The following is a 14,106-nucleotide window of genomic DNA, read 5'->3' as shown; positions in this document are numbered from 1 at the left end:
GACCATAGAAGACAGCCACACAGCTAACATCATATCAAACAGAGAAAAACTGAAAGCTTTTCCTCTAAGATCAGAAACAAGATAAGGAGACCCACTCTCATAATTTTTATTAAACATAGTGGAAGTCATAGCTAGAGTAATTACGCAAGAAAAGAAAAGTCACCCAAATCAGACAGAAATGCGTAAAACTGACATCTTTTACAGATGTCATGATATATACAGAAACCTCTAAGAACTCCACCAAAAAAATATTAGAACTAATAAACAAATTCAGTAAAGTTACTGGAAACAAAATCAATATACAAATATCAGTAGTATTTCTATAGACTAATAACAAAAGAGAGAAATTAAGAAAATAATCCCATTCATAATTGCATCAATGAAAGCAATTATGAGGGGGGAAATACCTAGGAATAAGTTTAACAAACAAGTGAAAAGACCCATGTACTGATTACTATAAGACATTGATGAAAGAAGTTGAAGAAGATACAAATAAATGGAAAGATATTTTGTGCTCATGAATTGGAAGAGGTAATATTGTTAAGATGGCCATACTACCCAAAGCAATGTATGGTTTCAATGCAATCCTTACCAAAATTCCAATAGCATTGTTTACAAAAATTTTTTTAAATATTTGTGTGGAATCACAAAAGACCCTAAATAGCCAAAACAATCTTGAGAACAAAGAATAAAACTGGAGGTATCACACTTCCTGACTTCAAACTATATTAAAAAGTTGTAGTAAACAAATAGTATGGTATTGGCATAAAAACAGACGTATAAAGAAAAAGAAAACAACAGACATATAGATCAATGGGACATAAGAGAGAGTCCAGGAATAAAACCATGAGCATATAGTCAATTAATTTATGACAAAAGAGTTAATGATATACAATGGAGAAAGGATAGTCTCTTCAGTAAATGATTTTGGGAAAACTTGACAGCCACGTGCAAAATAATGAAACTAGACCACTATCTTACTCCAAACACAAAAATCAGTAAATAAGACCTGAAATCATAAAACCCCCCAGAAGAAAACATGGGGGATAAACTTCACGATTGCATTCTTGGCAATGACTTTTTGGATTTGCCATCAAAAGCAAAGGCAACAAAAGTAAAAATAAAAAAAAGTTGGAACTGCATCAAACTGAAAAGCTTCTTCACAGAAAAAAATCAAAAAAATGAAAAGGCAAGCTATGGAGCAGGAGAAAATATTTGCAAATCATATATCTGTTAAGGTAAAGATTAATATCCTATATGTGTAAAGAACTCATAGAACTCAATAGTAAGTGTGACTATCATAAATAAATAAAAATTAAAAAAAAAGAAAATAGTAAAAAACAAAACAAAAACAAATAATGGTCAAAGAAAGCAAATAGGTACTTTCTCAAAGAAAACATACAAATGGCCAAAAAAAAAAAAAAAGCCTGAAAAGGTGCTTAAAGTCGCTAATATCAAGGAAATGCAAATCAAAACACAATGAAATATCACCTGACACCTATTAGAATGCCTATCGACAAAAAGACAAGAGATAATACCTGTTGGTAAGGATATGGCAAAAAAGGGAACCCTTGTGCACTGTTGGTAGGTATTTAAATAGGTACAGCTCCTATGGAAAGCAATTTGGGAACTGTTCAAAAAAAATCAAAATAAATCTACTATGTGATCTAGCAAACCCACTTCTAGGTATACACCCAAAGGAAATGAAAACAGGGTATCAAGGAGCTATCTGCACTCCCATGTTCAATGCAACATTATTCACAGTAACTAATATATGAAAAAAAAACCCTAATTGTCCATCAACAGATAAAATGAATAAAGAAATATGATGAATACATATACAAAAGAGTATTATTCTCTGCAAGAAAGAAGGAAATCCTGCCATTTGCAACAATGTGGATGGATGTCGAGGGCATTATGCTAAGTGAAATAAGCCAGAGAAAGACAAATACTGAAAGATATCACTAACATGTTGAATCTCTAAAAAAGAAAAGAAAAAAAGTCAACTCGTAGAAACAGAAAATAGCAAAGTGGTTACCTGGTTACCAGCTGAGGGGGTTGCGGGGAAAAAAGAAAGGATGGTAAAGGTTACAAACAAACATGTAGCTATAAAATACACCAGGTCTGAGGACCTGATGTAAGACATGGTGACTATAATCGATAATTTATTAAGAGAGTAGAACTTAAAAGGTCTCACCCCCCCTCACTCTAAAGGTAATCATGTGAGGTGATGGATGTATTAATTAATTAGTGTGGAGACTCCTTTTACAATGTGTGCATATATTAAGTCACCATGATGTACACTTTAATATCTATGATTTTACATGTTAATTATACCTCGATACAGCTGAAACTTTTTTTAAAAGGGAAAGAAAGCATTCTGGACATAAATTAACTGAAATGGACAGAATTTTACAAGGCTTTCTCTGGGGCTCCTTCTTCACACGGTCACTGCCAGAGGCCATAGAGGGCCCTGAAATGTCATAACAGGATCATAAATTTATTCCTAATTTCTTCTTTTTCTTAAATAAGGTCCCAAATTGTAAAAGTTTCAGGTCCTGAAACTGAAGTTCATCTACCTCTGAGAACAGGGAAATGACCCAGTACTTATCTAATCTGCAGTCAGCAACTGCTTAATCATTTCAGTTGGGTTTTAACAATAATAATGCATTATTATATTATTTAAAAATTAAAAAATGAAAATACATAAGTAAATCCTTTCATGCCCAGTTCTACTCACTGGCGTACTTGGTATGGAAACTATTTGGCAAAGCATATATATTAATTTAAATTTTTTTCTTCTTCAAGTTTTTATTTAAATTCTAGTTAATTAACATGTATGGCAAATTGGTTTCAGGTATAGAATTTAGTTATTCATCATTCACATATAACACCCAGTACTCATCACAAGTGCCCCCCCTAATACCCATCACCCATTTAGCCCTTCCCCTACCCCTTTCCCTCCATCAACCCTATATTTCTTAACTATAAAGAGTCTTTTATGACTTGCCTCCCTCTTTTTTTCCTTTCCCCTGTGTTCATCTGTTTTGTTTCTTAAATATCACATATGAGTGAAATCATATGGTATTTGTCTTTCTATGACTGACTTACTTCGCTTAGCATAATACCCTCTAGCTCCATCCATGTCATTGCAAATGGCGAGATCTCCTTCTTTTGATGGCTGAGTAATATTTCATTGTGTCTATATATACCACATCTTCTTTATCATTACTGGACAAACGGGGTCTTTCCATAGTTTGGTTATTGTTGATGCTGTTGTTATAAACATCAGGGTGCATGTGCCCCTTCGAGTCTTGTATTTTTGTATCTTTTGGGCAAATACCGAGTAATGCAATTGCTGGATTGTAGGGTAGTTCTACTTTCAGCTTCCTGAGGAAACTGCATACTGTTTTCTAGAGTGGCTACACCAGTTTGCATTTCCACCAACACTTTCTCCTCATCCTTGCCAACAATTGTTGTTTCCTGAGTTGTACATTTTAGCCATTCTGACAGGTGTGAGGTGGTATCTCATCGTGGTTTTGATTTGTATTTCCCTGGTGATGACTGATGTTGAGTATATTCTCATGTGTCTGTTAGCTATAGGGATGTCTTCTTTGGAAAAATGTTCATGTCTTCTGCCCATTTCTTAACTGGATTATTTATTTTAGGGGCATTAAGTTTGATAAGTTTTCTATAGATTTTGAGTACTAACTCTTTATCAGATGCATCATTTGCAAATATCTTCTCCTATTCCCTTGGTGCCTTTTAGTTTTGACTGTTTTCTTTGCTATGCAGCAGCAGCTTTTTATCTGGATGAAGTCCCAGTAGTTCATTTTTGCTTTTGTTTCCCCTGCCTCCAGAGAAACATCTATTAAGAATCTGCTATGGCCAAGGTCAAAGAGGTTGCTGCCTGTGTTCTCTAGGATTTTGATGGTTTCCTGTTTCATATTTAGGTCCTCTATTCTATTTGATTTTTTTTGATAAAATGTAGATGCATACTATTCCATTACCATACATCCTAGGATTATTAATTTTTTTTTTTACAGAATTTGTGCCTTGACAAGGAAAGATGCTCATGATACATTTGTTCAGAGAAATGAAAAAGTTTACAGAAAAATATGTATGACATAATTTCTTTTGTGTTTATAGATAATGATACATAAACAAAGATTGGAATAATATGCATCTTGTTAGTAGTAATCGTATCTGGAAGGTGGAAGAGATTCCCTTTGTTTTATTATTTTCTAAAATATTTTCAATTTGAATTATCCCTATCTATGACCAATAGTATTTCTATTAAAATAAAAATGGATAAGAGTTGAGGAAGGTAAGGGGGAAAGGGGGAAATAAGCCTCAAGACATTCAGCACAGGAGGAAATTAAAAACAATATCTGAAGTGGGATGCCAGAAAATGTGAGATAGTGATTATTCCTGCTCAGAACTGAGCTGGGCTCTGTACTGTGGATGATTAGAACAGAAGTGAGCATATAATGAAAATAATTCACTGTAACTATTTTGTCAGATAAAACTCTTTTTTTTTTAGATATTACTTTCTTCGTGTATGCCATAAAATTGTATTTACTGATGAATTTGAGTATGTTGGATATCTTGTGACACTAATGAATATGTTTCCTATTATAATTTCTTGGATACCTAAGTTAAGTGATATCTATGAGCATGAATTAAGACATTCGAACTACTCTTTTCTTGTACTTTATATCATGGAGGCCCTACTTAAGGTAATCCAAAATTGTGTGTGTGTGTTAGTGTATATGTGTATCTGTGTATGTGTGAACATGTTACATGTCTCACAGAGAGAATCCCTAGCTTCATTTTTAATACTATACACAGTTTTCTAAAGGACTGTATGAAATTCTCTCTCACTTTGTAAACAAACTTAAAATTTTAAAGGTAAATTTTTAAGGCAACTCAGTAGAAAATATCCATATTTTAAGAACCGATTTTGTATTTGCAAAAATTTTAAAATGGTGTGTGTCAAAGGGAATTTCAAAGGTATTGACAGTGTTCATAAACTTAGAGTAGTGTTCAGTTTATTTTTTTAATAATAGATAGAATGATAGAGTGGTAGATATCCCTTTATTTTTTTAATAGTAAATTTATTTTTTATTGGTGTTCAATTTGCCAACATACAGAATAACACCCAGTGCTCATCCTGTCAAGTGCCCCCCTTATACTTGAAAAACATTTCATGATTTGATTTTTAAATCTATTATAAAGAGGTAGTTGTAGAATGAGGAAATGTACCCACACAAACTGATATTATTGTGTTATATGGATCAAAAAGTGAAGAGTGAGTATGTGGATATATAACATGATCGACAAAAACAAGCGAAAACTTAGAAGCAACACTATGACACCCTCAAGGAACATCATTCCCAATGACTGGAGGAGCTTAGGGATGGATTGGTCAGCATGGATATTGGAGAAATGTTAGATTTGCGTGGGTAATATGGAAAATGAGACAAGACATGGACGTGAAGAATAAAGAGCTTCCTAAGCCATGCTAGCTCATGAACTTCCCTGGCATCAACTACCATTTATTGTCTAATAACTTACAAATTCATGTTCCCAGCTCAGATCTTATCAAGAACCTCAGATCATACAGACAACTGATGAATGGATCTGTCCAATAAAATACTATACAAACATCTCAAACAGCATACTATACACAAATTCATCTTCCCTAAACCTACTAATTCCATCAAAATTCCACTGGAAACCCAATTTCCCAGACAAGCATCTACAATCATCTTTAATACTTCCCACTCTCTTAACTATAGTAGGCTTTCAATAAAATTTTCTGAACTAAAGAATGAATGAATGAACTGTCATAAAATAGTACGAAATTTTGAATATTTTCTCCCATGGAATGGATGCTTCAATATTTCAACCATTTTAATTTTAAATTGATATGATTACTTACTAGTATTTCAGACAAGTAGTCTTAAGGTATATCAGAGAAAAATTTAACTAGTGATGTTTCAGTTATTGCGGAAAATGGTACAGTAAAAGCAAAAACAAACAAGATAATGTAATTTTTTTAATCAACAGATGGCTGCAATGAGGAAGGAATATTTTTTACATGCCTGGAATGTATTTGAGTTAGTGATTACATTAGTTGGCATCGTAGATATAATTCTTATTGAGACAAATTCCATTACTTACACTTTTGATTTTATTCTAACAGTAGTCTTTATAAAAATTGTTCGATTTCTTCGCATACTACGTATTTTGAAGGTAAAGAACTATTAAATCTTTCAATTTCAAATTTTCACTGACTGCTTCTTGAAATATGGACTAAAATCAGCTTAGTTGTTTTATGACTTCTACTTTCTATTGGGATGATGTTTATATTTTAAACTTCATAACCCTTTCACAAATTTAATGTTATTTTATTTTATGAATATCCAAATTACATTTGTAATTTATTTAGCACATGAAAGTATAGAAATACTCAACATAGATTTTTATTTGAATAGAAGGAACATAAAAATTCCACATTAATATAAGAATAAATTAATCCCAAAGTAATGTTTATTTTTATAGATACCTCATATAAAAGTTAGAAATCAACAAAACAACCATGTAAACCATTCGTGTGACAAATCAAATAGTATAAATTCATTTACATAAAAAATACACATTTCATGTTATATAAATTCATAGTAATAAAAAATTATACATCAAAAATCACACATTGTCTAACACATCTTTCTATAACAAGTATTTATTTTCTCTATGAGTATTTCAATGACATGAAACTCCATCACAGGGCATATGATGTGTATATAAGGAACAGATATACTCTCCCTCTCTCTCACTGGCTCTCTGTCTATTCATACACAAACAAGATACATAAACACTTAAGCCCTGAAAGGGATACAAACCTAAGTAAGACACAGTTCATCTAGAGATAAAACTAACAGATTAGAATCTGTACATTTAGAGCTTTCTTACATATGCTTAAAAAATAGTTTTGTTACCAAGATGGAATAAATGAACTAGGTCTAAAAGTATGCAACTAGTAGCTTTTCTCATCTTAGTACTAAATGAGACTGTAAATAATACTAGTGGGCAATTTGACCTGAGAAAAAGGCAAGCAAAGTGTTTTCCAGTGACTAGTTAAGACGAGTTAATGGTTTCTGATAGAAGTGTATACAAGGTCTATCAAATATTTTAAGTGAAGAAACTGGTAAAACACCTAAGAAAAATTTATATATATATATATATATACATGATATGTATATATGTATATATATATACATGTATATGTATATATATATATACATGATATGTATATATGTATATACACATATATATACATGAATATATTGATAATTGATATTATACATTATCAATATATTGAAGTATTGAATATATATATTATATATATATATATAAGAAACTCTGAACCCTTAATCTTATGTCAAATGTAGGCCCTTGAATACGAAGATGAATTAGATACACTCTCTACCCCTAGAGAACTCATTGTAGAAGGAAAATGACAAGTCATCTAGATGTTCCAATGTTTTATTGTTGGATAAGTGAAAAACAGAGTATGTACAGAATGCTAATGAGATTTTTTTTTAAAAAGACATCTTTTATTAGGTGATACTTAAACTGAGTCTTGAAGGATGAGCCTAAGCTAGCTCTTTGAAGATTGATGGCAGGCAGCTGGTTGGAGGACAGGGTATGGAGATTGTGGAACAGAGATAGGAAAACATGGGAAACCGTCAACTCTTCTGAAGTTAGGGGACTGCACAGTGGTAACAGATAATCTGGAAAATTAAATCCTCAGCAAAGAAACAATAGAAATTTAATGCTGGGGTCAAACAAAAGTATAATTGTGGTGGGTTCTAACCCCTGAATAAACCTTTTAGTGAGGTTAGTAGGAGATTTCATAGGTAAAAGTGACAGTACTTTATAGATATTTTAAGACTTAAGCCCAGAAAATTAATTGCATAGTTTCCCAAGAATTTAAACCATTTAAAAGCAGCATCCAATTCTCTCTAAGGGACATAAGTAAAGAGTAAAGTCAAACTTCACACAGGTGCCCAACATTCTTAATTAAAAGGAAATAACTTTAGTCATGAAGTTATAAAATCTGAAGAATAAAATAAGAACCTTGACAGGTTACTATAGTTACTGTTGAAAGCATGTCATTTCTTATTATTATCTACTTCAGTTAAACTAAACATGTAATTAACTAAATATATATGATTTATATTAAATAGTAATGTTTTTTCAGCTCGTAACTCCAAAGTTGCTGCAAATAATAGATCAAAAGATGAGTCACCAGCAATCCTTTCAGTATGCTATACTAAAGGGTTATGTCCAAGGTGAAGAAGACATAATGACCATAATTGATCAGATTTCAACTTCTAAGCACGTTAAACAAGTAAGAAAAACTTTAAATACTTGGGAAAGGGTTGCTTTCCTCCAATCACTCAGTTGCCCCCACCCATTATGTCTCTGTCTATATGTGTAGATATGGTCTTTGACTCAATTTGCTAAGTAACTACTATAAAAACTTAAACTAGGCTACATGTGTATGACTCGAAACCCTCCTTATCAAAATGTCTGTGCCATAGTAGGAGAAAATAAAAAAAAGAAGAAGCTTTCACAACCCACTTTTTGCTTCTTGTGGAGGCTCTCCAAAACATGTGCAGTGGCCATGAGTTCCTTCCTGATGTAAGTTCCAGGATCTGAACAAGAAATATCAGAGGATGAGACCGTGATGGCAGGGTTAAGAAAATGGAGTTTCCTCATAATTCTCAAAGGCTCCCTTCCTCTCTCCCTGCCTGATTTCCCCACAGTAAATAGTAAAATAAGCAAAGGATGGGGATCTGGTGAATGAAAAAAGTAAGAATAACTCATCTAGAAGGAAACTTTGTTGAATTCCTTCATTACACAGATAAAGAAGGAAAAAAAGAAAAAAACAGAAAGGTTGAATGATTATGCTCAGTCATATGGCTAGTAAACAGTAAAGTGATTCTAGGGCCTAAGTTCTAGATTTTATTTTTCACTTTTTTGACTCAGGCGAAATAACACCATGTTCTCACACAAGTTTGTCAATTATGTGAAATATTTACCTTCCAAGGTAACTGTAGAACATCTGAATGCCATGTAATATGCCCAAAGCTCAGTAGTTGAGAAAATTGAGAAATATGCCCAAAGCTCAGTAGTTGAGAAAATTGAACATATGATACATAGTAGAACACAAAAAGCACTATTTTCCTTTCTTTACCACCTGTAATTTTAAAACTGTTTTCCTGAATTTTGCTACCTTGTCCAACCTGGAAAAGGATATTTAGCTTTGGAGTTTGAGAATACACAGTAAAAAATACAAAAGGACCTGAATCTCTAAGATGTTGTCCAGTGTTATACCCCGTTTCTGATCACATACAGTTTGTTCAAACTTTGTACTTCATTAAGATTAAAAACTTTCTCTCTGTCCCCAATTTGGAGGCTTTAAAAAGTTTAAGAGTAAAATATCTACCATGCTTGTATTTTTCAGAATCAATACTATCCTAAAGCAAGTTACGTTAAGAAAAAAAATAAGCCTTCAGGCTTCTCAAAGTCAACCTGGTAATGCCACTTTTTATTCTCTCCACCAATCTTGCTGGAGCAAAATAAAATTTATTGCACAAAATTCAATTCTAATCCCTGAAAAGCTCCCTATCATATTTTTTCTTTAAAGTTAGGTAAAAAATCCATCAGTTGCAAATGTAAAGGTATAACAGCTTACTTTCCAGTAGGGATAACTCTTCTTTTCTTTTGTAGGTGTTATTAAGGAGGATAACGAAGAATACAGGAAATGCTATGAAAGAGCTAGGTAGGTTACCCCTTGTTCTAAAGATTTAGCACAACCATCTCTTTTTAACATTACTTTAGAGAGGAAGTTATTTTGATAACTAAACTGATGTTTGAGGAAACCTATTTATTACTAATAATAAAGTGTATAATTTCAACAATTGAATTGATCATATCTTTGGCTGGGTGGGCTTAATGTAATATTACCTCTCCACACTTGTTCTTCCTGCCTTATACCTCAGGGAAACCTTTTAATTTCCCTTTAAAGGAAACAAATTAGCATTGCATGTTTATACATGCTATTATCACCTTTTAAAATCTATTTTCTTCCAAACCAAAGTTACACATACCTTCCTGAACAATACAAAGAAAAAGTTATTTTTTCTCTTCACTTACCACAGAACTAGCATCTGAGGATTTAGGCTTTATAAGTTGAAATCAGGAGAATTTCATAGATCTCTGATATGACTGCTGGAAGCTTCTATGCCTAAACATGACATCAGCTTATTCTGAGTCATGCCATGTCATGTCATGCTCCTAGTACGGATAAATCCTGGGAGTGTGACAGACACATTCCTATAGTATGCGTTCATGTGTGAGGTGAAGAAGGGAGTTTGGTACCATGTGGTGGGCAGCAAAATGGCACAGTAAGCCTGAAAACCAAACAAGACTTAAGAGATTTTGCATGGCGATAGTTGTCAAACCAGAAAAGAAGCTATCACCAAGAAGCCTAAACATAGAGATTAAGTGAATGCAACTCTCATGAGCATTCAGGAATTCAGATAAGAAGGCAGAAAAGCATAGATGGATGAGTCATCTCAATGCACAGGATGTTGGGCGGGCAATGACCCAGAATGAATGAGAGGACTTAATCAGAAGCCATATTTAAGCGCACAGTTTGTAGTCCAAAATCCTAATTCAAGCAGAATAGAGAGTAGGACATAAACTTCAGACCTAGAGCCTAGAAGAGCTTCTCAGTGTCCCATGCAGGTGTATCAGTATAATTATTAATCCTAGGGCTAGGGCTGTCTGTCCTTCCTCCTGGGCTTAGGTATCAGGTGACAAGAAAATGCCAAGCAGAACTCTGTAACTACCAGTGAATTACAATTGGTTGCAGAGGCCTCATCAGTGAAAAATACATTTCTCTATGTTGAGGGTTGTATTCTATGGATTGAGAGTGGAAATATTAGCTTATTGCCCACATGAAATATTTAAATAATGTTCTTAGTTTATCTGAACATATTATTTTTCAGGTTACTTAGAGTATGATCACCCAGAAATCGCTATTACTATGAAAACAAAGGAGGAGATTAATGTCATGCTCAATTTGGCTAGAGAAATTGTCAAGGTTTTTAAGTTAAAAGGAATTATTCATAAAAATGAAAGTTCTGAAATTAATAAGGTAAGGTAGCATGTTTTTAAAGCAAATATACTTAGTTGATATATAGTCATCCATGATCTTCAAATTCACTTTTGATTTTCCAATATAGGTCATCTCAGAGATAGATGAATATCTAACCTAAAATAACGGTCTAAAAAATAAAACACCTACGGTAGAGCATTTCCTTCCTGAGCTCCAATACTCAATTTCTCTTCCTCTTTCTTGCCATAGTGAGGGACCATCTCTTTCTTTGCTTTGCTCCCAAACCAACCATATGATGAAACTATTTCTCATCCTAGGCTACAACAGGTATCAGAATTTTTCTAGGAATTATCTGGGTTCTGAAACAACTTTTCCCATAGAATCTCATGATTTATAAGAACATTCAACTATAGGATAAAAATTAACTTAAATTTCCTTTCTCCAAGTTATTTAAAAGGTACCATGACATATTAAAAAAAATAGTCTCAACTAATTCTGTAGGTAAAAATTAATTCCCCAATTTGGGAATAGCATAAGAAAAAAAAGAAAAGCTATAATGCATGTGAATAAATATGCAAAATTTTTAAACATAATGACAGCTAACTGAATTTGGTAGTTTATTAGAAGTTTAATATATTATGTCTAAGAATGTCTTAGCCCCCAAAATAGCTAAATGATTTATTAAAATATTAAAAAGGAAGAAAAAATTTGACAAAATTTATTATTCAAAATATTTTAAAAATTCTTACAAGGCTAATAGAAGTAGCATCCTTAACTGAAGAAAGAATTTCTATTAAAAATTTAAAACAAACATTGTATTAGATGTCAAAACATTTATAATTATTCCCGTTAAAGTCAGGAACAAAAGAAGAATGAACGGTGCCACTGCAAGAAAGTAGATTAAGTAGAGCAAATTAAATGGAAGTGGGCACAACCATTATGGAGGGCAATTTAGCAAATAAAAACTTTAAAAATTCATACCCTTTTAACCAAAAATTCTACATGTTGAAATACACAGATATTCAAAAGTAAACAAAGATATGTATTCAAACACATGTTAGAAACAACCTATGAGTTCATCAACTGGGGAATGCTTATGTAAATTGTGATGAATCCTTGCAAATAAACATCATATAGAAATTAATAAGAATATGAAAAATCCATATATATTAATGTGAAAAAATTCACCTCAATACATTTTTAGTAGGAAAAAAGTAATTTGTAAGACTATATATAATATGATCAACTTAGTTACTTTTAAGTTTATTTATTTAATCTCTACACCCATCATGGGGTGTAATCTCCTACACCTATGACCTCAAGATCAGTACTTAGATGTTTTTCTGACTGACTCAGCCAGGTGCCCCCAGTGTAATATATTTTTTTAACTTCTGGATATATATGTATCTATATACTATTTTGAAAAAAAAAGCTAGACAAAATATATGAAATTCTTAACACGGGCCTCACCTGGAGGAGAGAGTGGCAAGGAGAATGGAAGATAAAGGGAGCCTTAGTTATTTATTATTTTTATATTTTTCATAATTCTTGACATTTGGATACTACTGTTCCTACTTTGTAAGAGAGAAAACTGAAAAACAGAAGGGCTAAGCCCCAACGCCAGACAAGTAGTCAATATGGAGAGAATATTTGAATGCAGAAATTCTGATTCCAGAGCCCATGCTTTTAAACACAGCACTATCAAAAAACAAAAGTAGAAAGAGATGGGCTCATTTCCAGCTAAACAGACTAGGAATTTTCAGTTTCAAAAACCGAGACTGATTTACCTGATTACGGTAAAAGTTGACTCTGTAGAAAATAGAAATAATTAACAAAAACAATGCTGTTTAGAATGCCTTACATAACAATAGTAGGTTAAAGTTAACATTTTTTTTTCCTATATAGGTGATCAACTGACCCAAAATAATTTCTAGAAAAGATTATCCTACCCTATTGTACTGCAGTGGAGTACTTCATGAATTAAATGACTGTGTATGTGTGAATGAGTTTCTGGACTCTTTTGTTTCATTGTGTTATTTATCTGTCATTGAGCCTTTCTCAGTGTGTATTGCACCATTTTATACTGAAACTTAATAAATCTTCATTCTGATGGCATGTATCTTTTGCTCTTTTCTTTACGAGTATTTTGACAAGTTTTGGCATTTTGTATTTTCAAATAAATTCTAGAATCAGCTTGTCAATTTCCATTGAATAGCCTAATGGAATTTCCACTGGGATTCCAACAAGCCTGTATGTCAATTTAAAGAGTATTGACATCTTTGTAATATTGAGTCAATCTTTTAGCGTATCTCTCCACTTAAGTCTTACCTTTGTTTCAATAGTTCTTGTGTTTTTCTGTTCTTATTTCACTCCTGAATCTGAACTCTTATCTCATACCACACACAAAAAATCAATTTCAGATGGATGTACATAACTGTAAAAGGTAAAACAATAGGCTTCTAGAAGATAACAGAAGATAATTTTTATGATATTGGCATAGGTAAAGATTTCTTAAACAGGACAGAAAATTGGATTTAAATAACATAAACAGTGAGAACTTCTCTGTATTAAAAGAATAAGAGAAAAATAAAATAAAATAAAATAAAAGAATAAGAGAATTAAAAGGCAACCCACAAAAAGGTAAGGGATATTTTCAAAATAAATATATCCAACAAAGGGCTTATGTCTAGAACACATAAAAATCTCTTACCCTCCAAAAAAATGTCTTACAAAAAAACCCCAAAAACTTTCTTATAAATCAAAAAGAACAATACAGAAAACCCATTTTTAATGGACAAAAGATTTGAGTAGACACCTCATAACAGAGGATATTCAAATGACTAATACATAACAGAAGTTACCAAATTTCATTGTCATAAGCTTAACACAAATTAAAGCCAAATGAAATA

The 14,106-nt window shown here is 32.4% G+C and overlaps 1 protein-coding gene across 1 annotated transcript in view; it reads left to right on the top strand.

Annotated features, from left to right (window-relative positions):
* The window catches only part of SLC9C1 (solute carrier family 9 member C1), a 72,205-nt gene that overhangs the window by 46,151 nt on the left and 11,948 nt on the right, over nt 1–14,106 (top strand). The window contains exons 15-19 of the mRNA XM_025990572.2: nt 4,544–4,739; nt 6,073–6,258; nt 8,270–8,419; nt 9,805–9,856; nt 11,088–11,236. Of these exons, the coding sequence (XP_025846357.2) occupies nt 4,544–4,739; nt 6,073–6,258; nt 8,270–8,419; nt 9,805–9,856; nt 11,088–11,236 (733 nt within the window). The remainder of the gene's footprint in view (nt 1–4,543; nt 4,740–6,072; nt 6,259–8,269; nt 8,420–9,804; nt 9,857–11,087; nt 11,237–14,106) is intronic.

This window comes from Vulpes vulpes, chromosome 1, assembly GCF_048418805.1.
Source record: "Vulpes vulpes isolate BD-2025 chromosome 1, VulVul3, whole genome shotgun sequence".
NCBI lineage: Eukaryota > Metazoa > Chordata > Mammalia > Carnivora > Canidae > Vulpes > Vulpes vulpes.
Note: the sequence above shows the minus strand (reverse complement) of the source record. Positions and strands in the feature narration are given on the sequence as shown.